This window comes from Eublepharis macularius, chromosome 2, assembly GCF_028583425.1.
Source record: "Eublepharis macularius isolate TG4126 chromosome 2, MPM_Emac_v1.0, whole genome shotgun sequence".
NCBI classification, from domain to species: domain Eukaryota; kingdom Metazoa; phylum Chordata; class Lepidosauria; order Squamata; family Eublepharidae; genus Eublepharis; species Eublepharis macularius.
In genome coordinates, this window is record NC_072791.1 from 234,304,251 (window position 1) to 234,330,884 (window position 26,634).

The 26,634-nt window shown below is 48.0% G+C and overlaps 1 protein-coding gene across 1 annotated transcript in view; it reads left to right on the plus strand.

The window, feature by feature from the left end:
• The first annotated feature begins 1,039 nt into the window (after nucleotides 1-1,039).
• Nucleotides 1,040-26,634, plus strand: part of LOC129324564 (caspase-10-like) — a 31,498-nt gene continuing 5,903 nt past the window's right edge. The window contains exons 1-9 of the mRNA XM_054971884.1: nucleotides 1,040-1,144; nucleotides 14,370-14,704; nucleotides 15,335-15,434; nucleotides 16,445-16,580; nucleotides 18,405-18,502; nucleotides 19,957-19,990; nucleotides 22,769-22,828; nucleotides 23,562-23,647; nucleotides 25,458-25,569. Of these exons, the coding sequence (XP_054827859.1) occupies nucleotides 14,391-14,704; nucleotides 15,335-15,434; nucleotides 16,445-16,580; nucleotides 18,405-18,502; nucleotides 19,957-19,990; nucleotides 22,769-22,828; nucleotides 23,562-23,647; nucleotides 25,458-25,569 (940 nt within the window). The 5' untranslated portion in view covers nucleotides 1,040-1,144; nucleotides 14,370-14,390. The remainder of the gene's footprint in view (nucleotides 1,145-14,369; nucleotides 14,705-15,334; nucleotides 15,435-16,444; nucleotides 16,581-18,404; nucleotides 18,503-19,956; nucleotides 19,991-22,768; nucleotides 22,829-23,561; nucleotides 23,648-25,457; nucleotides 25,570-26,634) is intronic.

A 26,634-nucleotide genomic window follows, 5' to 3' on the forward strand; every position in this document is an offset into this window, starting at 1 on the left:
GAGCAGGCACACCCCCCCCCAGCCATTACATCATTGTCAGTAGGACCCTGAAATGATGGGCTGTGCCAGGGTTGAGTCTGAAAAAATCTGTCCAAAACAGCAATTTGGGCTCCTTTTTAAAAACTCAGCCCCTGGTGCGACCCGTCGCTTCTGTGTCAGGCTGGAAATGATGTCATTGCTGGGGCTGCGGGTTAAATTCTCAACAACCCCCAACACTCCTTGCCCCCCCACCCCCACCCGGCGGCCCTAAACTGCGCCTGCTCTGCATGCTGAAGGCGCCGGGTTCAATTCCCGGCATCCCCCGTTAAAAGGATTAAGGTGGCAGGAGGTGGGAAAGGCCTCAGCCAGAGACCCTGGAAAGCTGCTGCCGCTCAGAGTGGAAAATGCGGACGTTGACGGACCGACCGTCTGGCTGGGTGTAAAGCAGGGCCACCATTTACCCCAACTGGCCGAGGGACTGCTGGCTTCTTTCAGAAATGCGCCCCAAACCAGGGCCGCAGGAGGGTTCCCAACCTCCGGGGGGGGGCTGGAGATCTCCAGGGGAGAGAGGGAGTTCCCCCGCTGCCTCGGAAGGAGGGCCCTGTGGCGTGACACCAAGCGGACGTTGCTCCCCTCCTCCAACTTGGCCCTCTCCAGGCTCCACCCCCCCGAATCTCCAGGAATTTCCCGACCAGAGGTGGCGACCCAACTCTGGAGCCCCCCCCCCTCCGAAGCGGCCCTTTCCCCAGGGGAAGGCCCCGCTGCTCGCGGGCCCGGAGCTCAGCTGCAGGTCCCGCAGACCTCCCCCCCCCGCTCCCTCCCACGGCGCCTTCCCCGCCCGGCTTGTTGGGCGCCCGGGACCTTGGCACAGCCGGGGGCGAGAGGCGCTTTCCGGCCAGCCTCGGGCGCGGGGTTCGCGGCCGGGGCCTTTTCGCGCCCGAGCCGTTTCGCGCCCGAGGCCCCGCCGCCGAAGGCGCCAGCGGAAACCCGCGTCGCCCTCCCCGCCCAGGCCCGGCCCACTTCGGCGGCGGGCGGAGCCTGAAGGCGGGCGCAGCGCAGCAGCGCGCCGGGAGCTCCGCGCCGCCGTCGGGGGTCTCTCGCTGGCCGCGCAAGCAGGGGCGCTTCCCGGGTCCCCCCCCCCCCGCCCCTTCTCGCCGCTGCTGGGGTAGGTGCGCGCCGGCGGGGCTTCGGCGCCCAAGGGAGGGAAGGGAAGGGAAGGGCGGGCTGCCAAGGCGCGCTGGCTCGACGGCGGCGGCGCCTTCGGGGCGAGAGGACGGGGCGGGCGCGCGGGCCGGCCGGCCGGCCTGCAGCAGAGGCGCGAGGGGAGCCCGGCCGGCCTCCAGGGGCCCCGCGCGCGTCTCCCGGCCCGCCGCTCCGGCCCCGGCAAGGGCCCCGCGAGGCGCCGGAGGGAGGCGGAGTTTGCCCGGGCGCCTCCCCGCGGGCCAGAAAGGGAGGCGGGCGCGGAAGCCGCGGCTTCCTCGGGCTCGACCCGCGTGCCGGGCTCCAGGCGGCGAAGCGCCCTCCGGGGACGGCCCCGCGCGCTCCGGCTCTGCGACCAGCGCTGCCGAAGAAAGGGGGCTCTCGCCAGCCCGCCGCCCGGTTGCTTCCAGGCCGCCCCCGCGTGCCCGCTCCCTGGGCTGCGCCGAGCCCGCCCTTCTGCCAGGAGCTGCCCCGGAGCCAGGCCTGCCAGTTGCCGCCTGACCTTTGGCAGGTGGAAGGAGGCGCCGCCTCAGCCCGGCCAAGCCGAGCCCCTGAGAGCCCTCCCGAAGGGCGCAAGACGGCCGGCGGCTCTCCCTCCGCAGTCTCCGTGGCGGGCCGGAAAAGGCTCCGGGGCTGGGGAGTTTGCTTGGGGCCTGCAGCTGCGGGGAGGGTGCAGAGCGCCGTGTTTGGGGATCCTGGCCTTGGCTCCAGCTCTTGAGAGGAAGCCCCCCCTCGGCGGGATCTCCCCTCACCGTTGCTGGCGAGTGCGGCGATGGGAGAGTGACGGGGTGTGTGGTGTGTGTGTGGTGTGTGTCACCCACCGCGCGGGGCTTCGGTTTCCTTAAAGTTTTTGAACTTTGTGCCCCTCCCCCAATCAGGTCTGACTTTAAATGTGGAAAGGCTCTCCGATCAGTTCTTTTGCTTTGCATTTGCAACACCCCACGGAATCAGGCCTTGCTAGACATCCAGTAATGTCCACCCTAATTTAGGGGCAGCCATCTTTTCGCCCCCTGATCAGAGTTCCTTTGACTTCCTGGTGTCCAGTCAGCCCATGGCTGCCCTGTGCAAGGATCTTAACTGGGATTGTAGAAGGAAAATATCAGGATATCTCTCCCGCCCCCCCACCCCACACACACACACACACATCATCTATGGACATGGATCCTTCAGCACAACTAGCAGCGCCTCTTCTGGGACTTCCCTTTTCCCAGATCGCAGTAGGATGGTGGTACAATGAAGGTGCAAAAGGACGTTGAGGTTTGGGCCGGAAGGGTTGAGGAACTTGATGCAAAGAGAGGTTTTATTTTCCCCTAGAAACATCTGTCTGTAATCTAGTATATTTGGCATATTTATTTAATTAATTAATTTATAGCCTTCCCTCCCCACAAGCAGGCTGAGGGCGGGTTACAACAAAAACATGGGCCTAACAATAAAATCACAAATCTTACAAAACAGCACTTCAGCAATTCACCTGCTCAAAGGGTGAAGGTGTAGGTTGATATCCTGCGGCTACTCATGTGTGGGAGCCAGATGACCATGTAGGCCCCCCCCCCCGACAAGTGGGAGGCCAGCAGGGAGACTAATTCGATGGATTTAATGTTGGCCTCAACCAAATGCCTGGCGGGACATCTCTGTCTTGCAGGACCGCCAAAGGGATGGAGGATCTTGGTGGGCCCGAGTGTCTTCTGACAGGGAGTTCCACCAGGTCGGGGCCAGGACTGAAAATGCCCTGGCCCTGGTCAAGGCCAGACCAGTTGAGCCTCCCTGGGGCCAGGGACCACCAGCCGGTGTTTACCTGCAGGTCTCAGCACCCTCCGGGGTATATATGGGGAGAGGCGGTCCCTCAGGTATGCTGGCCCCAGTCCGTTTAGGGCTTCATAGGTTAAAACCAACACCTTGAACCTGACTCAGAACTCCACGGGAAGCCAGTGTAGCTGCTGCAGAGTTGGAGTTATGTGTGCCCTGTATGGTGCACCCATCAGGACACGCACAGCAGCATTCTGGACCCCCTGCAATTTCCAGGTCAGACTCATGGGAAGCCCTGCGTAGAGCAAATTACAGTAGTCCAATTTGGAGATGACCGTTGCATGGATCACTGTCATTAGATCGTGGGTCAAAAGATAGGGGCAAGCTGCCTGGCCTGCCGAAGGTGGAAAAAGGCAGACTGAGCAACTGTCACAACCTGAGCCTCCATTGATAAAGAGGAGTACAGCGTCACACCAAGGCTCGTGACCGATGGGACGGACACAAGTGGTGCCCCATCGAAGGCCAAGAGCTGGATCTCCCCCCCCCCCCGATGCCCCACGACTCAAGTACAGGACCTGCGTCTTTGTGGGATTCAGCTTCAGTCAGTATAGTGGTTAGAGTGTTCGACTTGCATCTGGGAGACCCCGGTTCAAATTAGCGTTGCCAACTCCAGGTAGGAAATTCCTGGAGATTTGGAAGTAAAGCCTGGGGAGGGCGGGGTTTGGGAAGGGGAATGAGCTCAACAGAGTATAATGCTCCAACAGAGTCCACCCTCCAGAGCAGCCATTTTCTCCAGGGGAACTGATCTCTGCCGTCTTGAGATCAGTTGAAATTCTGGGAGATCTCCAGCCACCACCTGGAGGTTGGCAACACTGGTTCAAATCTCTACTCTGCCATGGAAGCTCTCTTTGGCCAGTCATACCACCTCGGCCTAACCTACCTCATAGGGTGGTTGTGAGGATAAAATGAGAGGAGAATTGTTTGGGGTCTCTCTACTGGGGGAGACAAAATAAGTACTAATGAAGTAAGTAAATAAATCCCGCTGGTCCAGCGCTTTTTTCCTCTCGAAGGGGGCCTGTCCCCACAGTTTATGTTTATGTGAGTCTGTTTTAAGAGATTTTGGTTGGTCCTCATAAAAAGTATTATGCAACATTTGATTCTGGATTTAATGTGAGCAGATACTGCGTTATTTTAAAACTTAAACTGCTGTACAGAGTATGGCAGGCAGATTGAAGAGTTGTGTATGCGAGCCTGTGGCCATTACTCTGACAGGAAGGGGCAAAGATGGTGGGAAATCTGGCGTGTTGCTCTTTGTTCCTCTTCTGTGGCTTTTTTTTTAAAGTCAGGAAGGCAAAATCATAGCAGAGATTGTTTTTTCTCTCCTGACAACTGTTAATGTATATACAAATTTTTGCCCTCCGTAATGTCAAATAACACCAGATCATAATCTTATAATAATTCTGACAAGGATATACATGGGTTTAATTAATATCATTCCTTTTGTAAATACATCCAGTTCTCTTCATCTAAGGTTTTCCTCCTTTCCCCTGTTAACGCAAAACCCTGTTGTTTCCCATTGTCACTCTATAATTTTGAGAATTATTTTTAAAGTTTTTATAAAAATATAGTGGAAATGCAATGAAGTGTTGATGGAAGAAGGGTAGTGTCACATATATGAAAAACTTGTAACCCCTGTTCCTTAATATTCTTTGCTGTGATAAAAGTAGCAAGAATGAACACAGCTTTTATATATTTTAAGGAGATATTTGAGTACAGATAGTTTTGGATGAAGTTATAACTAGTTATTCCAGAATGTGAGCCCTATCAGGCGGGAAAACAACCCGTTGGAATATGATCTTGAAAACCTATTAGTTTGGGCAACTGAATTGAACGGGACTGTTTGCTTTGGAGAAGAAGCTCCTTGACTGTAACCTCCTTACTTTGGGTAAGAAATAATTAATTGGCTCAAGTAACCACTGCCTGGAGGCTTGAACTAATTATCTGTGTAAAATCAATGGCTAGTATTAACATGTTAGCCTGTGTTAAAAGTATAAATAAGTATAGTCGAAGGCTTTCACGGCCGGAGAACGATGGTTGTTGTGGGTTTTCCGGGCTGTATTGCCGTGGTCTTGGCATTGTAGTTCCTGATGTTTTGCCAGCAGCTGTGGCTGGCATCTTCCGAGGTGTAGCACCAAAAGACAGAGATCTCTCAGTGTCACAGTGTGGAACTGCCAACATCTTTTCCACACTGTGACACTGAGAGATCTCTGTCTTTTGGTGCTACACCTCTGAAGATGCCAGCCACAGCTGCTGGCGAAACATCAGGAACTACAATGCCAAGACCACGGCTATACAGCCCGGAAAACCCACAACAACTATAAATAAGTATGTTTTAATAAAAAGATAAAATGGAGGCAAGATCCACTAGTAGGTTTAGTATTTGTATACCATATCTCAAATGATCCAGAAACATTGTTGAGGTGAACGTCTTGCCAGGAGAGGAAGGAGCTGATATAGCAAAGCTAACTAGAAACCTGGGGCTTCTTTCGTGCATGCCTATATCTGAATCAAGCCTGACCAGGTGATCTGACCCACTAGGCGTGCCACCGCCCCAGGCCGTATCTTAAGAAAACAAGAGAATTGGCAGGTAGAACAACTCTTGGCATTACGCTCATTCAGAGGTAGAAAACTCACGGACTGAGCACCTGCTTGTCATGTGTCCGATACACGACCTGGCAGGGATAGCTAGAGATCCCCAATTTAAACCAGGTTTGTCTGCCTTGAGGGTTTGATAGCCACCTTTGTTATGTCCTAAGATCGCCAGTCCAGAAAGCCTAGATAGGCGAACCACTTTTATTCCTCGCTGTGGGGTTCTCAAGAGCTGACTCCCTCTCCCTGTTGTAGGAACAAGCTTCGTCTCCACTCACAAACCTGGGTTTCTTAGTATTTGTTCCTCTAAAGGGTAAAAAGTTAAGATTTTAAAATATTGTATCCTGTTAAGTGAGCTCATATGTGACCAAAGCAAGAAATAGTAGTTTGCTTTTTAAACTCTGTCACTTGGTCATATTTCTTCAGTTAGTATGAAATAGTAAAAACAGTGCTTTTTTCCCTTAAAAAGGCGCAAGTTCTCCCTCTGAGGCGGAGGACATCTTGATGGCTGATTCCCACCCTCTAGTCAGGGAGGCAGGAACAAGCTTTCTCCTTCCCGTCTTCCTAGTGGGAGTCACCCTTCCTTTCAGTTTCATTCCTGCCTCAACAGGGAGAGCAGCTTCTTCCGTGCGCTGCCTCGGCTTTCTACAGTTTTTCTTCCTTTCCTTCGCTTCTACTTTCCGGAACCTGATCCTGGCCTTGTTTACTCCTTTCTGCTCTACCTCCTTGCTGTTCTCTTTCTCCCTGTGCGCCTGCTAGAAGGCTTGCGGGGGAAGCTTTCTCCTTCCTTCTTTCCTTCTTTCCTTCTTTCCTTCTTTCCTTCTTTCCTTCCTTCCTTCCTTCCTTCCTTCCTTCCTTCGGCTGTGGCGGCCATGCGGAGTGGTTTCCCACATCTGAAGCAATCAGTAGGCGCAGGACCCAGCGAGAGCACCCGATAGCAGTGGCCCCAGAGTCCAGTGCTGCTGACGGTCTACTTGTGAGTAAAGCAATTGGGTCAGGCACTGCAATGCTATTCCCAGATTTCCTAAACTTGGTTACATAAAGTGAGACTGCCAGTTTTTGTCAGAGTGCTGAGGGAAGAGACGGGCCTCCCTGTGGCCCTTCCTCCAGGCCTTCCATCCCCCAAACAGGGAACTGTGGAAGAGGCCGTTTCTCACACAGGGAATCCCTAGCAGGCCCTCTGAGGCAGCTGGAAAGGAAAACCTTTACCAGAAAAAGAAAGGGAAAGGGAAACGTAGGCAGAGAGTGAAGTCTTTCCCCCCTGTTGGTTCCATATATGCCTACGTGCCCTTTTTTCCCTCCAGGGAATGGGGCCTGCTCTCCCCAGGGTTCTCAGTCTCTGTCAAGGAAATTCCTCTTATGTGCTTGAGGGCTTTGTTCCTCTCTGCAGTTACATCTGCAAGAAGGGTTTCGGAACCGGGTACCCTGTTAATTAGCTTGAGCTACGTATCTTACACAAGGACAAAACGGTCCTGAGAACAGATCCTACCGTCATACCAAAAGTGATCTCTCGCACAGATCACTGGAATTATGTCTACTATCAGTTGACCCAATACTTTTCATCCCAAAGAAGAAATGTGGCATGCTGTGGACATAAGACTTACTCTAAAAGCATTTCTTTATACGACAGAGCAAATCTGGAAAACAGCTTCCTTATTTATCTCTGTATCCTCACCGAATAAAGAAATGAGGGTGTCTAAATCTGCCATTAGCAGTAACTTCAAGGCATGCATTATCAAAGCACACAAAATTCAGAAACTAAACACACCAGCTAGGATTACTACTCACTCAATAGGAAGTGCTGCACCAGCGCAGCATTTGCCAGACGTGCTACAGTTAAGAGATTTGCAAGGCAGCTACTTGGTCGTCTGTATCTACCTTTATTAAACACTATAAGCTGAACACTTACAACTCAGCTGATGCAGCGTTTGGCAGAAGAGTATTACGACATATGACCAGATGACAATGACCCACCCAGAAAATAGGGACACTGCTCTGGGAGGTCCCATCAAGATGTCCTCCGCCTCAGAGGGAGAACGGACCATTGGATACTCACCGTGAAGGGTCCTTCTCCTCTGAGGAAAGGAGGACATCTTGCCCCTCCCAAAATCATTGTCTTTTCACTCTCTTCTGCCTGACCAATTTACTTCCTGTCCTGATGTTTCCCCTTAACATGTTTGTTCTCACCTTTCTCCTTGTTACTCAGTTCTAGAGTGTCGTATTCATAATTATGACACTATAACTGCTTTCGGAGTTGCCAAAACTGGAAGAAAGGGTGACTCTCACTAGGAAGACAGGAAGTAGAAAACTTGTTCCTGCCTCCCTGACTAGAGGGTGGGAATCACCCATCAAGATGTCCTCCTTCCTCAGAGGAGAAGGACCCTTCACAGTGAGTATCCGATGGTCCGTTCTCCCTTCTGATGTTCTCCCTTCTCAGCTCAAGTCCTGAATGCCTAAGAGGTGCCAGCACTCTGTTAAGAGGAGTCGATACTCTGTACCAGGGCGCACCCCTGAAAAAAGATGGAAGAGAATCTATACCAGGGTTCCCCAATGTGGTACCCATGGGGACATGGCACCCACAAGCCCCTTTCCTGGTGCCCACCCAGTGTCTTAGAAAATGGGTGGAACCAAGTGAGTCTCTTGCCCAGCAGGGCTTTTGATTGGCTTTTGGAGATTTGATTGGCTGTGCCACTTAACATTACATGGTTTTGGTGACAGCTGCCACCACAGCGTTGGGTTCCTTCTCTGATTCCTCTTTCCCAGTATATATTTTTAATTAATCTTCTTCCCTGCACTTGGGCTTCCTCTTTATGTTTGTGGATATGTGATTGCCCCTGTGACAGCCATTTTGTGGTCGGCTACATTTCCTGCGGCAGCCATTTTGTGGTTACCCCCATTACCTGTGTTAGACTTCCAGTGGCGCCCACAGGTTCAAAAAGATTAGGGATCCTGATCTATATTGTAATGCACTAAAGAATTGATTTGCTGGCTGTGAATCATCCATCTCCTTTTGGCAAAGGTAGTAGGATATAGGGTTGCCAGCTCCAAGTTGGGAAATTCCTGGAGATCTGGGTGGTGAAACCTGAAGAAACCTGGAGAAAGTGGGGTTTGGGGAGGGAAAGGACCTTGGCATGGTATAATTCCATACAGTCCAAACCCCCCCCCCCCCAAGTAGCCATTTTCTCCAGGTGAACTGATCTCTGTGGCCCAGAGACCAGTTGTAATTCCAGGAGATCTCCAGCTACTACCTGGAGGCTGGCAACCCTAGTATGATACCTCAGGATGCTTGGGAACATAGTAGAAGGAAAGAGGCATTATGGAATTTTCACAGGCATTTTCCTCTTAGGAAAGTGAGAGGTGAGTTTGGGCCAGGGTTTAAACTTCCCACTGGCTCTAGGGAGGGAAAGCTGTGCTGGCAAGATGGATAGTTGAGTGAGAAGAGGTGCCATGATGCAAGGAACCTACAGAGCAAAGGTCTCAGGGACAGGGGAGTCAGAGGAAAAGGCTACCAAAGTTAGCAGTGTGGAGTAAGACATGAGAAATTGGAGGAGGTGTAGATGAAGTAGACAGACCCGAGGGAAATAAAAGCAATGAAGATGGGGAACTGAGGGAAAGGGTGGGAAGAATGCAGGTGTCTAAGGTCAATTGGCAGGGCAATTGTCACAAGAGTATAAGAAAGTAAAGATAGCTAGCTAGGAACCCAGATCGGTGAAGGAAACAGGGCAAGCTTGGAAGTAAGAAGGAAAGTAGGAGATACTGGCTGGTGGAGAGGCAGAGCTGGAAGAAGCAGGGACCGAAGGAGAGGCGAGGCTTGGGCCAAACAGCAGGCTTCAGGTGCTGCTCTTCTGGGCCTATAAACAATTGATGAGGGGCTGAAACGTCACAGGTGCAGCTTTTCCCTCTCTTTGTGTGGCAGGCTGCCAGAGGCAGAAACCCTGCAGGGCCCACAAACGGGGGGGGGGGGGGGGGGGAACGCTGTGAACAGGTAAATAGGGCTGTTTTTCCTCCGTCCTGATAATTTTTGCTGTATCTTTAGCTGGAGCCTGACAAAGGGGAGTTTTCCCTGGCAGGAAGCAAAAGTAAGGTGAAAAAGTCACCTCCCTAATTTTAAGGCCAGTGTCTGTTAGAGCCACAGGTCGAGGAAGCTCAAAAAGAGATGGCAAACTTTGGAATTGGTCCTGCTAGCTAGACAGAGGAACCGGTTCCAACATGGAGGCCGGGGGGGGGGGGCGTGCAGGATGTTGCTGGGAGAGATGCAGAGCAGGAATGCTGGGCCAGCTTCAGCTTCTCCAGTCGTATCTGGGGCAATTCTTTGCAACCTTCGCAACTTCTGGGACCCTCTTATAACAACAACAACAACAACATTTGATTTATATACCACCTTCAGGACAACTTAATTCCCACTCAGAGCGGTTTACAAAGTGGAGGAACTCATTAGCATAACTCATTAGCATATGCCACACCCCTTGACATCACTGGAAATATTTCATTAGCATAACTGATTTGCCTATGCCATACCTCCTGGCATCACCTATCCTGGCTGTTTTGGACCCAATCCTGGCCATTCAGGGCCGAAATTGGGCCCAAAATGGCAAAAAGGGGCTGAAAATGGCAGGAAAGGGGCCCAAAATGGTCAGGATCGTGCTACTGCTAAGCAGGAGAATGATCCACCACCTGTCAGAGGCCTGATCCAGGCCATTTTGGCCCCAACCCAGAACAAAACAGGCCCAAAATGGTCAAGAAGTCAGGTGGGCGGGGCTACCTGACATGTGACCTCTTTTGGAAACTGCTGGAACTGTGTTCCTGCGCATTCCCCCTTGAAATGAGCCCTGGTTGTTACTATCCTTACAACCATCACCCTGTGAGGTGGGTGGGGCTGAGAGAGCTGTGACTCACCCAAGGCCACCCAGCTGGCTTCAAGTGGAGGAATGAGGAATCAAACCCGGCTCTCCAGATTACAGTCCTGCCATGGAAATATGGATTAGAGCACGTTCTATTTAATGATACACATGGATTCTAGTGAACTCTGTATGAACTTTACAGTAGTTTTTTTTCTAGCATGTTGTATAACTACACAGGTGCTCTTTCATCTTTGACAGCCAATTAAAAATAGGGAACAGTAATAGATAAATGTTCTCTAATTGTTAGAATGGACCACTGATGAGCTGCTCACTTAACTTTTCCTGTCATCTTTAATGATTTATAGTTGGACATAGTGTCACTTTTTGGCTAGGCAGAATGTCACGATTGAAAATACGAATAAGTAATTTCCAACCAACCATAGTTTATCTATGCTATCACTTGAAAAAGATCCTAGATTTCTGCATAAACTAACTAGAAAAGTGCTAACCTAAATAGCAGATCAGGGATTTGGCTGAAAGAAATCTCATGAAGAGCTCAGTGAGAAACTTTTGTAATGTGTGTTATAGGAACTTCAATGCATCTCATAGTAAATCTTATTGATTTAAACTTAGATTTAATTGAGAAATGTTAGGAGACATACAGTGCAATCCTAAACAGAGTTACTCCAGCCTAAGACTATTTAAATCAGAGTAACTCTGCTTAGGATTGCACTGTTAATTCTTGTTGCCTTTGTCAGTTCCGTCTTTGTAGGTTTTATCTTAATAAGCATTTATATTTTTATATCTTGCTTTGTTAAAAAGGCTAAATTTTATTTTAATAAAAGAAATCATTAAACTCTTAGGAGTCTTTGTGTCTTGGAGTGGAGAGTACTGCAAGAAGAACCCTATGAATTATTTTGTACTGACAAATAGTTTCACTAAAAGGAACGAAAGCTGTTTTCAGATCTCGCTTCAAAGTCTGTTCAGAATATAAGGTAAAATCTTTAATCTGAACTGTTGGAGGTCTTAATGAGACGCAGATAAGCATTCCGTTACACTCTCAAGAGCTGAAGATGGAGACGCTTCAGGAGCAGAGATGGATTTAACAGGAGGATTTGAACTCAACCAAAACTTTGGTGTAGAGAAGAAGGCAAGGCAAACCCTGAGTTGGCAAGAGAGACCTGCATGGCAGACAGCAGCCCCAGTTACAGGGCTGGACTAGGATCGGAGAGACCGGGGATTGAGTCCTCCATCATGAAGTTTGCCGAATGACTCGCTCTCTCTCAGCCTAACTGATCTCACAGGATTATGAGGGTAAAAGGGGGAAGGGAGAACCCCGAGCTCTTGGAGGGGGCAGAATAACAGTGTGCAATAGGCTTCGCTTGGATACCCTTTATTTCTCGTGGCCTTTGCCTTCTCTGAGAAGTACAAGTGTTGCCCCTGCTGACTGTTGCTGGGCAAGATGATGAGCAGCCTTGGCTATTACAGACCTTCATCTGCCTTGATGGCAGTGTATTCAAGAGCAGGATCTTGGGCCTTGCCCATTCCTGCTAGCAATATACGCATGTACATAAGTGAAGTGGAAGTTACATTCATGAGTAAATGTGTTAGTTGGAAGTTCATAGAATGAGCGCCTTTTGGAGATTAAAAGAAGTGAATAGGGGTGTGCGCTTCGGGTTTCTGATTCGGGAAAATATCCAAATAGGACCTGATCTGTAAAAATTCAGGATTCCCGAATCAGGGCCAGCATGCCAGCATGCCAGCAGATTTGAAAATCCCGAATCAAAGCTTCCCTGAAGCATTCGGGTTGCTTCGGGAAACTTCAGGGCCCAAGTTTAAAGGGCCCCTTTCCTGCCACTTGCAAGCAGCAGGGCCCTTTAAACATCCCAACCCCCAGCTGCAGTCCCTCCCCCCCACTTACCTTGGCCTTGCCGCAGCATTGGTGGAGGTGGCTGGCTGCCAAGCAGGCCGCTGCAGCCGTGGAGGCTATGATGACCCGCCTTTCCTGCTACCCTGGGGGGCCGCACGCCACTGGATCCAGCCTTCACGACTGACCTGTGGCCCACTGTGGGCCTGGAGGAGGTGGCACAGCGGCAGCTAAGTGGGGAGTGAGTAGGTGGGGGTGGGTAGGGGTGCTGGGAGAAAGCCCAGTCCCCCTGAATCACTTTGCAATGCTCCGAATCTTTATGGAGCATTCCGAAGCGATTCAAATACCTGAATCTGAAGCGGCTTGCCACTTCAGGTATTGGGTATTTCCTAATTTTCTCCCCGCTTCGGGTAAACCCGAAGTGGGAAACCTGAATATTTTTGCGGTGCACACCCCTAGAACTGATGTAAAAGAAAAATCAAGTTAAAATTATAGCTAACTCCAGTGTGTAAGATACGAAGCCTGCACAGATCAATACAAGCAAACACATATCCCCCTTACCGTTGAATAGTGACACACTTTTTTCTCTCTTTGTATTCCCCTTGCCTAAAAACTTTAGTGTTAGCAGTTTGCTGGGGCTAAATGTGACTTAAACTCAGGGTCCATTGAACTCTGTTCTGTTAGAATGTCTATGGGAAAATAATACTATTCATAAAACATCAGGAAAAACAACCTAACATGGATTTGAATTTTGGCTTAGGCAGGAATTTTTGTAGCTGTCTCTTGGCACCAGAGTACGTTCACTGCAATTTTGGGTGTTTTGATTTTTAACCTTGTTTCACATTTTTCATTTCGGACTCTGCTACTTTTAGTTGGTGTAAATTGCAATTGTGGGAATAGCAGTTGGGGAGTAATGAGGGTCAGAGGAAATCACGAGGAACTGTTTTTTAAAAGTGACCTGCAGGTGCGTATGTTAGATTGCCTTTTAGGCAGCAAATTGGCATGGTTTAGTTGCGGCTAAGCTTGCTTGCCAGAAGGTGCCCCTGCTTGCCCCAAAAAATAACCAACAGGCACGCCTCCTCGTAAAGTGAATTTATTAGAGGGTAAAACCTCCAGGTTTCCTTGAGCTAAAGGAAAGGTTCTTTGCAACATGAAAAAATGAAGAAAAGAAAAATGATGTAAGCTGTTTTGGGTTCCCATTGAGAGCAACGCAGGGGATAAATGAATTGAATCTGTAAATGTACATCTATTGTGAGACTCGCTCAGGAGGATTCAGAATGAAACTCAGTCCCAGGAGTAGAACGAAACCGAGAGCACTGCAGCATCAGAGTGCAACCTGCCTCAGCTGTTGTGAAGTATTTTAGATGTATCCTGGGGGAAAGATCTGGTCCAGAATAAGTGCAATTGCTGTAAAGGGGTAAGGAACCAGTGGCCCCAAATGGATTTGATTACTTCTTTAATACTAAACAATTACTTGTCCCTCTCCCATCTGACCACCTGCTGATTTCAGATTGGCACTGGCAATGCCACCCCGATCTGGATAGTACAGGCTAGCCCAATCTTGGTAGTTCTTGGAAGCTAAGTGGGGTTGTCTTTGGTTACTGCTTGAATGGGAGACCACCAGGGAAGTCCCAGGCTGCAATGCAGACATCAGCAAACCATTTCTGTTTCTCTCTTGCCTTGGATCCAGAGGAGTTAGCCGTGTTAGTCTGTAGTAGCAAAATCAAAAAGAGTCCAGTAGCACCTTTAAGACTAACCAATTTTATTGTAGCATAAGCTTTCGAGAATCAAGTTCTCTTCATCAGATGCCTGATCCGGGTCAGGCATCTGATGAAGAGAACGATTCTCGAAAGCTTATGCTACAATAAAATAAAATTGGTTAGTCTTAAAGGTGCTACTGGTCTCTTGCCTTGAAAACCCTTGACATCATCGCCTTGAACATCAACTGGCTGATTGCCGCTGTTTCTGCCAAGCAGATGTTTTAGAAGGGCCTTGGATTTTGGGGGGGGGGGATTCCGTTCCCCGTAGCACTCTCACTCTTTCACCATCACGTCGTAGTTTTTAAAAATACGTTTCTTTTCTTTCAGCAATCTGAAGTTCATGCCATTATGGACGAGGTTGATAGCATTGAGTTTCGCCTGCAGCTTCTGATGGTCGATGAAGACTTGGGAAAGGAAGATGTAGAGGCCGTCAAATTTCTCTGCCAGGACTTCATCCCTTTCAGCAAGCTGGAAGTGATGACATCAGCACGTGAAATCTTCCAGTTCCTCATAAGTCAGGACATTGTAAACCGGGAGGAGCCCTTTGTCATAGCAGAGCTCCTCTATCGCATCCGGCGTCTCTCCCTGCTGCAGAAATTTGGCTATACCAAAGAGGAAGTTCTGGAAAACCTGCCTCTGAAAGGGAAGGTGCTTGAATACCGGTAAGTCTCCCAGGTCGGAATATTCGTTCTGCTTGAAATAGTATTGGTTGATACTGATAGAAGTAATAATTTGTCTTAATTAGTTATTTTTATTGAAGGGAGTAAACGGCAGCAGAGCTTGTGTTCAGATCTGCAGAGGTGTCAGGGGTGTGGGGGGGGGGTGACCCGAGGAGGTCAGGAAGGCTCCCACACTTCTGTCATTCCACAAACTGTGTAAAACAGGATTGTTCGGGTAGCATTTTTATAAAGGGAATAAAGTTGTAGTATAATGGAACGGAGGACGTTTTTGTTATAAAGGGAACACGACAGTGGTTTATTAGTTGTATGTACTATCTTGCTCTTACTGCATGACTTTCAACTTTTGTAATTACATTCTTTTTCACACTGTTGGTGGAATTTCATGCCTGATACTTTTGGTTTTTTGCTTTGTTTCTAATATTGGTGATCCTTGTCCTACCGCAGTGTTTGTTAGATATCGCAAGCTGTTTGATTGCCGTGTCTTAAATGGTGTAATGCTCCTCGTGACTCAGTGAGAAAGGCAGGCTATGTAGAAAGTAAATCAAAATAAATCAGATTTGCAGTGTATTTACCATACAATAGCTAGCTCACCTTATGAAAATTATTACACAGACAGATGTTGTATGAATTGTCGGAAGAGTTCACTGAGGATGATCTCAGATGTGCCGTATTCCTTCTGAGGAGCCATCTTCCAAAAGTTCAACCCAAAATGGTAAGTAAGGTGCAGTGGCTAAAAAATAATTCTGTATTATTTCTTGAAAGCGACAGGGTCAAAGGATATGAAATGCAGGCAGCACAAAGTGAAGTGTAATTAAGCACTACTCAAATGAAATGGAGAAAAGTACAGACTACAGAGTCATTTACGGTAGTGATAACAAAGCAAGAAGAGGTGTTGGGCAGGATATTGGCGAAGGTGATCTTGAGCTGGTGCGTTAAAAGTTGGTTCAGACGTTCAACTAAGGAGGGGCTGGTCATTGAATGTTGAGTAACTGAGTAAGGTATCTGGGACCCATCCCCTGAACACTTGGACTCTAATATTAAAAACATTCACATGACGTCCCTGAATCTCCATAGAAACCAAGGGTGAACACTTGAAGTGATAAAAGTCTGGGATTGCAGAATTACGGAGGTAGAGTTGAGGAGCAAATGTATTGTCGAAGGCTTTCACGGCCGGAGAACGATGGTTGTTGTGGGTTTTCCGGGCTGTATTGCCATGGTCTTGGCATTGTAGTTCCCAATGTTTCGCCAGCAGCTGTGGCTGGCATCTTCAGAGGTGTAGCACCAAAAGACAGAGATCTCCCAGTGTCACAGTGTGGAAAAGATGTTGGCAGGTCATTTATATCTACTCAGGAGGGGTGGGGTTGAGCTGAGTCATTCTGTAAGAGTTTCCCAGGGTGTGGAATGCTAATGGCCACCCCTCCTGAGTAGATATAAATGACCTGCCAACATCTTTTCCACACTGTGTCACTGGGAGATCTCTGTCTTTTGGTGCTACACCTCAGGAACTACAATGCCAAGACCACGGCAATACAGCCCGGAAAACCCACAACCACCATTGAGGAGCAAACTTTGTGTGTTGATGTTAGGAGGCATTTCACCACTTCCCTCGAAGAGAAGCTGATGGCGGAGCTCGAGTGCTGATATGGAACGAGATGGGGGAGTCGGGGCTGGTTGAGAAGGTGTGAAGGAAGGCATAAAGATCACCTCCCGTTTTTCTCCTAGTCTTGTTTGCAGCTGCTGACTGTCCTAGAGAAGAAAGACCTCTTATCTGAGACAAACCTACAAATGTTGAAAGAGCTGTGCACCAAAATAGCACCAAACTTGCTGAACATAATCAGTAAATACGAACAAAAGAAAGGTGAGTGCAGCGGAGCAGGCCGTGTCCCACCCAGCTCGCTGAGGCAGAGGCGCCCCCACAGTTGCACGTGGGGAATAGAAACGGGGGCCTCCATGGCCTTTGGCTGTGCAGCCGCGGACGGGAGGCCTCGAGCTGTGTTTATTTCACTTATGCCCTGACCCTTTCCCCTCGCTGGGGACCCAAAATGACTTGGACATTCTGTCCTCCGTTTTATCCTCACACCAACCCTGCCAGGTAGGCCAACCTGAGAGCACGTGATTCGCCTGCAATCACCCAGTGAGCCGAACCTGGGTCTCCCAGTTCAGTTCTTCAACCACAGCGTTACACTGGCTTTCGCTCCCCTTCTTGGATGGATAACGTGCCCTAATGGCTTCCTGAATCATTTGATCCCATGTTTATCTTGCTTTTACTTCTGTGCTGTAGCATCTTAACTGTGGGGTGGTCAGGTCTGCTTTTGACATACTTAGCAGAAAATCAGTTTGTAATTAGTACTGAACATCTGCTTATTTGGCAGAAGAAAGTTGTTCGTACTTGGCAGAATAGTCCCCATCCACCAAGATTGGGCGTTGAGTCATTTTGTGGGAAACCAGCTTCCTGAACCACTTGGTTTGTTGCAGTAGTGAGCCCCTGGTTCTAAGTCCCAGGGAGAAATGGCGCACCCCTGTTCACGCCTGGTGGCCCTTTCCTCCCTCATCCCAACGGATGCGGCGAGGCACAGGTAATGGGTCTTCGGCTAGTATATGTTCACAAAATGGCTGGAGGAGGGTCAGTGGTATGTGTCCCAGTGACGCTCGGACTTCCCTCTCCAGCGGCCCAGTTGTCTGCTTGGCTACCACAGTTAATGAATTTCGAGGTGGAGTTCTCCCACGATCAGTGCCTGTCCATTGAACTTACAGCTGTTGACACGTTTATAAACCCATGGAGTGGCCATATACAGCCCTGTCTAGCAGCGTCTTCCTCCAGGATCGCAAGCCATATCTCGCCATACTTCCTGGGCCGATTCCAGACGACTAACCTGAAGGCGCTGCATGCTGCCATGTTCTGGATTGCGACGGGGAAAACGTGAAATATCGTGTTTTCTCGCACGAGTTTGGCGCGACGTCGCACCAAACTCACGCGAGTAAACGCGATATTTCGCGTTTTCCCCATCGCGATCCGGAACATGGCGGCATGCAGCGCCTTCAGGTTAGTCGTCTGGAATCGGCCCTGGTCTTCTTTTTCAATCTGAGGTAGCTGGGGTCTTCATCCGACACCGCTAGCATAGGCTCGTTGGTGAGCTGCAGCCCCTCCTGGCCTAGGGTGACTCCTTTTGAAATTGAACTCTAATGAAGCACCAGCTTTCGTGGGCTGCAGCCTGCTTCTTCAGATATCGGAAGCAGACAGCTTTAAGCTTGTTGCAGATACTACCCTGAAATCCTGAGATACACAACTGAATTCCATGGTCATTGTTTGGGTTGGTTGGGGGAGACAGGAAGGACCGTCTGCAGATTTCTTTGCTTCATCTTTTCAGATAGCTTTTTCAGCATTTGTGTATACCGTCCAATTAGGATCACCCTGACAGGTGAACAGCCAGATTTGAGTCCAGTGGCACCTTTAAAGGCACAGGTCTGAAGAAGGGAGCTCGGACCCTCGAAAGCTCACGCCCTGAAAACCTTGTTGACTTTTAAAGGTGCCACTGGACTCAAATCCGGCTGTTCTCCTGCAGACCAACATGGCCACGTCCCATCTAAAACTCTGCTTATCTGTGATCCTTTAAAGCGGGCTGGGTCCTTTTAGGCAAGAGAGGCTTGGATCCTAATTTTTTCCTCCCTGTCCTCTCTTAAGTTTCTACGTCCGTTCAAGAAAGTGAAAAAACTGCACCCTCTTCAGTTCGTGAATTTAGGAAACCCTCTGGAAGTGATAGCCTGTCTGCTCCTATCAAGGTAGGCTGTAGAGAAAATATTTTCAGTTGTCTCACTTGGGTCGAGTAGCCAATATTCTTTTAGCATTTTATAAGCAGATATTAAGAGGGGGTTTGTGGACGCTCCTGCTATTATTATTAGAACAGTTGTCTTTCAAAGTCAGAACAAAATACCATCCTACGATAGGGATGCCCATTTCTCCCCACCCCCTTAATATTATTCACTTTCTTTAGGTATATATAAACTAAAAATGTATATTGGTTTTTATACTGTTTTAAATGTCATAACTTCCACCAAAGAACCCTGAGATTTGTAATTTGATACGGTTCTGAGAAGTCTTTGTTAGAGATTCTAGACCCTTTCCTTCTTGTTTGTTACATGTTTTTAAATCTGAAGCAGTACCGTTTGAGAGTCATTCTGGTGAGTCTGCTCAAAAGATACGAAGCTGTTTGAGCAGAAATGATGGGCTTGAGTGGCAATATGGAAATCCTTAAACTTGAGGGTTCTAAATTTTTAAAGGCACTTTTTTCAAGCGTGTGTAATCAGGTGTAGGAGATCACATGAGGTGGTGGAGGACCTCACTGTGCGTTGTGTCAGCGTTTGCTCTGTATTGTGGGGCTGAAACAAAACCAAAAAAACCCCCACAGGCCTTGCTGCTTCCTCTGTTCTTCAGCACCTTGCGTCGCCCAGAATGTTGCTGCTGTGGCTTGGGGGGGCCTTCAGAACAGCATGGGAATCGGGCCTCCCCTCTTGCCTGACCAGAAATGCCTTCTTGCAGGAAAACACACCTTGGGATCTAGCCCTGCCTGTGTGTGTATTGGAAAATGGCTTGTTCTTCTTCAGAGTTCGGTGCTGCTATCCATACTCCAGTCTCCCTCTCCAAGACTGCTATTCTGCCATTCCTTATTGAAGCCCGTTTCTTTCTTTTACAGTAGAAGCTAAACTGAGCTGCTTCACAATTTTTCCTCAAGGTTCTGCACAATTGTTTGCAGCCAGCCAGGGTCTGTGTGTGCGCGTGCATGCGTGCATGCGCGTGCACAGAGATGTAAATATGCAGATTTAACATTTACTGCCACAAAATTTAACAATTAAAAAAAAAAACAGCCAGTGCGTAAACACAACATAAACCACCGAGCAAAATGAATCTCAAAACCGAGGAAACTAGAAGTAGACTAAAAAAAGATGGTCAAAGATGGTCAAAAGAACCTTTTAGCAGTAATTGTTTAAAGATTATTTTAAAAGCCTGATCACTCAATTCTGAGAGGAGGAAGCCTCTGTGGGCATCAAGACTGGCCCTGTTGCAGTAAGAGGGGGAAGTGAAATGAAATGGTGGGCGCACTGGTCTTGATACTCTCAGAATGATTTGTGATCCGTTGCCCTTGCTGAACACCGTGTCCCCTTCCTCTGGGCAACAATGCATGTCTCATCTTACCCAATGCAAAACTGATTTTGTGTGTCTTTTCCCTCCTAAACAGGAAGGCGCCATCAAATACCCAACGAAAAGTCTTGGTGAGTCTTTGTTAAAAATAGCCGCCGCAGGTGGCAGAGGTGTTCTAGGCCGAACCACTTTGTGAATCGTTTCCTGGGCTGTTTCCAGATGGCTTACCTGCACCCGGAACGTCGTGCGACGTTGTGGGGAAAACGCGAAATATCACGTTTTCTCGTGTGAGTTTTGTGCGACGTCGTGCAAAACGCGAGCGAGAAAACGCGTTTTCTCCGCAACGTGGCACGACGTTCCGGGTGCAGGTAAGCCATCTGGAAACGGCCCTGGTTTTGGAGCAATTCTGCTGACATGGACATGTGGTTTGGGAGGTGGAAAGGTGAATGTACATCTAAGGAGCAATGAACAATAAGCACGCTTTCCCCAGAACTGCGACGCTTTTTCTTGGCTTGGGATTCTGTCTCTGGTTAGAAGTGAGCATCAAGTACCAGGTGGACCCCTAAACAGATTCAGTGGATATCCATCCCCCATTTACTCCACACACACGGATGGATGTACAAGGCTGAGAATGTTGTTGATGAATGTAGGCGCCCTGCTGGATCCGCCCAGGGTCCCTCGAGTCTAGCACCTTGCCTGGCCCACCAGTTACTATGGAGAAGCAACAGCAGGGCCAAGAAGCCAAGTCCTTCCTCTGAGATGGCTCCTGGCCCTAGAATTCAGAGGTTGACTGCCCCTGAATGTGGAGGTTCCCCATTGCTGGACCTATCCTGTCTGCCCCCTTCTCAGTTGAAGGGGATCTGGGCAAAATAAAGCTCTATTTTGATAAACTCAGGTGGGCAGCCATGTTGGCCTGTAGTAGAAAAACAGGATTCTGGTCCAATAGTACTTTTTAGACCAACTAGCTTTCCCGAGTATGAGCTTTCAAGAGTTAAAGCTCCCCTGACTTGCAACAGCTCATACCCTGGAGATCTAGTTGGTCTTTAAGGTGCAATGGGACCCAAATTTCGACAGCTGGGGCAGGCACATGAGACCCACAGATTTGATTGATTGCCAGTGTTGCCCAAGAGTCATTTGTGCTCCACTCATAGTGTTGCTTGTGATCCCAAAAGTATGGGGATACTTTGGTCTGATTTGAAAGTACCTCTAGTGCCGTGATAAATTCTTAAAGACCACTGTGGGAGTCTCAGCTTGTGCCCTTCCACTCAAATGCTTATGCGAGCTGGTATTTCTTCACCAAGGGTTACTATAAAATTCAGTTACATCCGATGCAGAAACGTGCCCAGTGCTCTGAGATCGCCCATTGTGTCTTTGTATAAGTTGCTAGAATGGTACACACTCAAAACAGTGACTCGTATAGAAATGCAGCAGGTAACCTCTACCGGGGTTGGGTAATTCTGGCCCGTTTCAGTGTGGGCCCTGTGAAGGCGGTGTGCTGCTTCAAAACCATATGCCTCGACTATTAGAAGTTTGGAAACTATCCTGGCCACTTGATTCCAACTTAATAGTGTTTTGCCATAATTTCACAGGTACGTGCTTACCTATCCTGCAAAGTCAGTTAACTCACGGTCTAGCTCACAGTGAAGTCTAGCTTAGACTATTGTAAGCACACCTTTGAAAATTCTTCAGAGACCTGTGCTTGGTTGAAATTTTTCACTGAAGTTGGCCACGTGGTATCCTGCCAGTGCTGCGATATCTCCGCTGGCTTCTGTTGGAGGTCCTGAGCCCAGTTGAAAGCGCCGGTTTTGACCTTTAAAGCCCTCAGTAGTTGGGACCCAGGAAACCACGAGCTGCCCGAGGAACCCCCTTGGCATTTCACACCTTCCTCAGCGGCTCCCCCATCTGGAGTGCCTTGGGTGGTCATTGTCCGCTACGCGTTTCGTCAGTTAGATGTGTTTAGCCTCCTCTATAAGGACCTTTAGGCACCAGTGAGAAAGAGAATTTGGTTTCTAAATTTTTAAAAGGATTTTTATTGTGCCACGTTGGCTTCTCTCTTTGTTGTGTCGTTTGATTTTTGGGATGCTGCTTTTTTTCTAAAAAAAAACACCTGCTTTGGTAAAAGATGGGAGTATAAATATTTTAATAAATGAGATTTTAGCTGTTAGGCAAGTATTTCTAGATGGGGGAATAAGAACACGTTTGTGTTAACTATATGTATGTATTTGAAATTTATCTTACAAATGTGTGCAATATGTATATATAGTGTGTGTGTATAATTATATATAATATATATTGCATGCATAAAATGTGTGTATCATCATATTCGAACATTTTATTTTTATGAGTTTTCTCCTGAATTCCTTTCAGATAGGATAGATGCCAATCAAATTAACGTTGCACTTTTCTTTGAGAAAACTATGAAAGTTCTCCGAATAATAAATGCAGTTATAAATACTCTGTTACAGTACGTTATGTCTGGAAAGATGTAATTGAGGCCTTTAACTGAGTATCTGTAACCACTAAATATACATTCTTGTAAGATGCATAAATATAACAAAATTACGTCTAGTTGTTACCATGCATATAAATACAATCCAGAATTGCTGTGATGAATTTACCACTCCACTCTGTTGCAGATTCTGGAAGTCGTAGAATCCCATTCTAGTTTCAGCAGGAGGTTTGTCTCCTACCCGTTTTAGGTCCTGCTTAGCGAAAGACTCCATGGGTGATGACTGGAAAGATGTTTTGATGAAAGAAACTAAAGGTTCTTTCTGGCGGCAGTCGAAAGAGAACTGCTTTAGACGCATGTCTGTAATTTAAGGTCATGAATACCTTTGCTGTTGGGCTAGGTGGAGAGTGTTAACGGCATGAATATGACACTTGTTGTTTCTTTCTCTTTCTCTCGGTAGATTTTTGCAGCAGTCTGACGGTGCACGTTGGAAATACGCATTCTTTTGGATCGAATCCAGGTCTGTCATAAGGTGTTCTGTGAGTGCTGGATTTCATTATTTGAAACAGTCCTGCATGTAGTTGTTAAAGGAAGAACCATTTAGAATGAGAGTTGAGAGAAGACTTAATATGTGTGTACTTATTTATGCCTGTGCAAGGGAACAAATGCAGAACTTCGAGGAACCAGAATAAAAAATGATACCAATAACTTGAGTTAACATGTAGGGTTTTGTGTGATCTTTTTGGTACAGTTTTGGGATATGTTTTTAGTTAGTCTCTTTCAGACAAATAACAGGAATATTTATCCTACTACAGTAATGATGTTATAATCTGATATCTTTAAAGAACATGGTTCCCTAAGACATATTGCCGCATTTCTGCCATTAATGGGTTTTGGAATGCATGAAGCGGCTTCGTCCATATTGAGGCCCTTAGTCCATCAAGGTCAGTATGAGGCCCTTAGTCCATCAAGGTCAGTATGAGGCCCTTAGTCCATCAAGGTCAGTATGAGGCCCTTAGTCCATCAAGGTCAGTATGATCTACCCTGACTAGCAGGAGCTGTCAACGTTTTAGCAGTACCAGTTACCTGATCCCTTTGACTTGGAGAAGTGAATACGCGAATAAGAAGACATCTATGGCGTAAGATGCTGTAGCCTTCAAAAAAAATACTTTTTATTGCCTAACATTTTAGGGAGCATTCTAGACATACATAATTGGGATTTTAAGTACCCGTTTGTTTGTAACAATTCTTAGATGTCAAAGCAGAAAATTTCATTGGCCATCCAGAACACAACTTTCCATGTCGTGAACAGGATGAAGAATCAAAAACCGCACTTGAGGTTGGTGTCTTCTGTGTAGTTTCCTGAATTATCCCTATTGTAACTGAGACCCTCATGTGAGATCTGAGGGGGCTTGAGCCCCTTAGCCCCCATGTAGTTCACTGGCTGCCCGGGGGGGGGGCTCAGCCCCCCCCCTGGCCAAATCCGGGGGGGGCTCGAGCCCCTCAGCCCTCCTGTAGTTTACACCTATGAAGTCAGTACATATATGTGTGTGAAGATCTGTGAACTTTCTTTCAGTGTTTTCATTTTGGCCAGCTCTTTACTTCTTCAAGAGTCCCCTTATCACCCGGTTCTCTTCAGCTGCTTTCGGTATGATGACCCACGTCTGCGGCTTGCATCATCATGGCGCCAGCCATGTGTCTTGTCCTACATTTGACCTCCAACGTGGGCCTTATTATAAAAGAAAGCCCAAGTAGGGTTGAGCTGCTCTCTAGAGAAGCCCACTAAATAATAGACAAATAGTAGGAGGGGTGCAGGTGGCCAAGGAGATCCTGGAAAGAATAGCCCCATCATCATCACTAAAGTCCTTTTCAGGCATTACCTTTGGTTGCATGTATGGGGGAGGACGCGCAACCGATGATGGGCACAATAGCCATTTTGTCTGAAAGGCGTGTTGCCCCTTTCAAACAAAATGGCAGCTGTGCATATCGGGGGCAGTGCAGTAGAATGGATGCCTGATGCCAGGTTCAGAGAAGGGAAGGCTGTCGCTTTGAAGTGGGGAATGAGGGTGCTGTGGATTGGGGAGGGGGTGCCTTCCTCCCCCTGATCCTGAGCACTTCAGGTACACCCTAGCGAGGAACCAGGCTTTCCCCTGCCAGCCACTGGTGAGAGCTGCTTAGGCTCTGAGCATTCTGGCAGGTGACCAGGCAACTGGCACGTGAGGGGAACGGACCCAACTTCATCTTAACCAATAAAGGTCTTTCTTAACTACAGCAAACTACCAAAAGAGAAAGAGCCCACAAGTAAGGGAAAATGCGGTTGTCACCAAGGGTTTTGCAGCTGTTTAAAAGAAAAGGAGACGGTTGTTCCTGCTCTAACTTACACAGTCAGCGTGACCACCGTGTACCTGATTCATCTCCTGCTTGAGATGGGCAGTCCAGTGTTTGGGAAGGGGGAGAAGGCCGACCATCCATGACGCCCTTCCCTTTATCTTAGAATTCACCACGGCAGCACCAGCGAAAGGGCTCCTCCTCCTCTTGGACTCTTCCCCCCTTCCAGGGGGAAAGCAGGAGTCCCCTCCTCGGAAGCCAGCCTCTTCTCTAGGTGACCATGGCTAGTTGGCCCACAAGTCATGTCTCTCACTAGGTCTAATCTCACGCCCCTCTGGTTTTTATGCTGTATCCCATGCTGGTCACTTTCTTCCAGCATCCTGATGAGAGGTGTGAAGGGAAAGCAAATGGCCGTTCAGTTGCCCCCTTTGCTTCCTGCCCTTCCAGCTGGATCATGGAAAGGTAAATCAGAGCCCAGTTTTGATATTAAAAAGCCCCCAGGCCTGATCCTCACAGGTGGCTTCTCAGGGGCACCTGCTTGGCCACTTTCAGAATGTGGGTCTGACCCAGCAGGGCGCTTCTTCCTGTTCCAGTTCTCTCTAGTAGGAGAACGAGGAAATTGGCTTCGAATAAACTGCTGTTGTCAGGAGAACCGGTTTTATCCTAGGATGGCAGATACTGCAGTCTGCTCGCTATTGAAATTAACTTACAGTGATGGATATCCTCTTGAGCCCTGTAGATATTTGAATGTGCTGCCAATCTAAAGCTAAGAGTCTGTTGTGTCCAAAAATATGAATAAAGTTTATCTTCTTGTTCCATAGATGCCATCTTTGTATAAAATGGATGGGCCGTGTAGAGGGCGTTGCCTCATTTTTAATAATATCAACTTCAAAGAACATCTTGGAAAGAGGATGGGATCTCAGAAAGATGCTGGTGAGAAGTGAAAAGAAAATGCTTTTGTTCAGAGTGGTTGACATCCGTCTTTATTGCTTGACCATATCTGTCTAAAAGAGTGTTTTGTTTATATGCAGCAGGGAATTACTAGGAGTTGCTTAAACCGTTTTTATACAGTTTCAAACAGAAATGTTTTTTGTTTTGAGTGCATCTAGATTAGGTGTTTGGAAGCTTGGAGAAAACATTATCAACTGCTGTTTGTTTGGAAAAGATACGTTTTGTGTCTTGAAAAACCTCAATTTGTGAAGCTCAGAGGTGGATATATTAATTAGTTGACAGCAGTTAGAAAAGGGACACATGTTGATAAGTTGGGATTCATCCTGTAGAAAGGCGGAGCCACCAGCCTCTCTACAGTACCATGTTCATAGCTGTCGCAGTTGCTAATTGGTGCTGTGTGGGTGACAATTCTTAATGCCAAGAATTGACAGTTCAAGAAAAACAAGTTTTTTTTATGGATTTTTGAGGCCACAGTGGGTGGGCAGAGAGCAAGGAGGCTCTGAGCCTTGGTGCAAGTGACATTTTACACGTGAAGGATAAAGGATCATTTTCGCAAGTCTTTCTGGGAACTGAAGTTCCTCTCCCCACCCCTTTTCCTTTTGTTCCTTCCCCTCGCTGCCTGAAGAGACAGAGAGAGCCTACGGCAACATCAGCTTTTGCAAATCGTTCCTCCAGCCACAAGCCTGCTCTCAATGATCTTTGGGGCAGGCAGCTGCAACTTTCTCAGCTTTCTCTGGAGCATCCCCCCCCCCCCCCCAGCAAGACGATTTGCAAAAGCTGATGTTGCCGTAGGCTCTCTCTGTCTCTTCAGGCAGCGACGGGAAGGAACAGAAGGAAAAGGGGTGGGGGAGAGGAACTTCAGTTCCCAGAAAGCCTTGCGAAAATGATCCTTTATCCTTCACGTGTAAAATGTCACTTGCACCAAGGCTCTCAAGTTTACCTTTTTGTTTGCCTCAAGGGCTCAGGAAACAGAAACCCACAGTATCCCTCCCCCCCCCCCAAGATCCTATTATTTCAAACATAATATTTGATTATATCCAAAAGGCA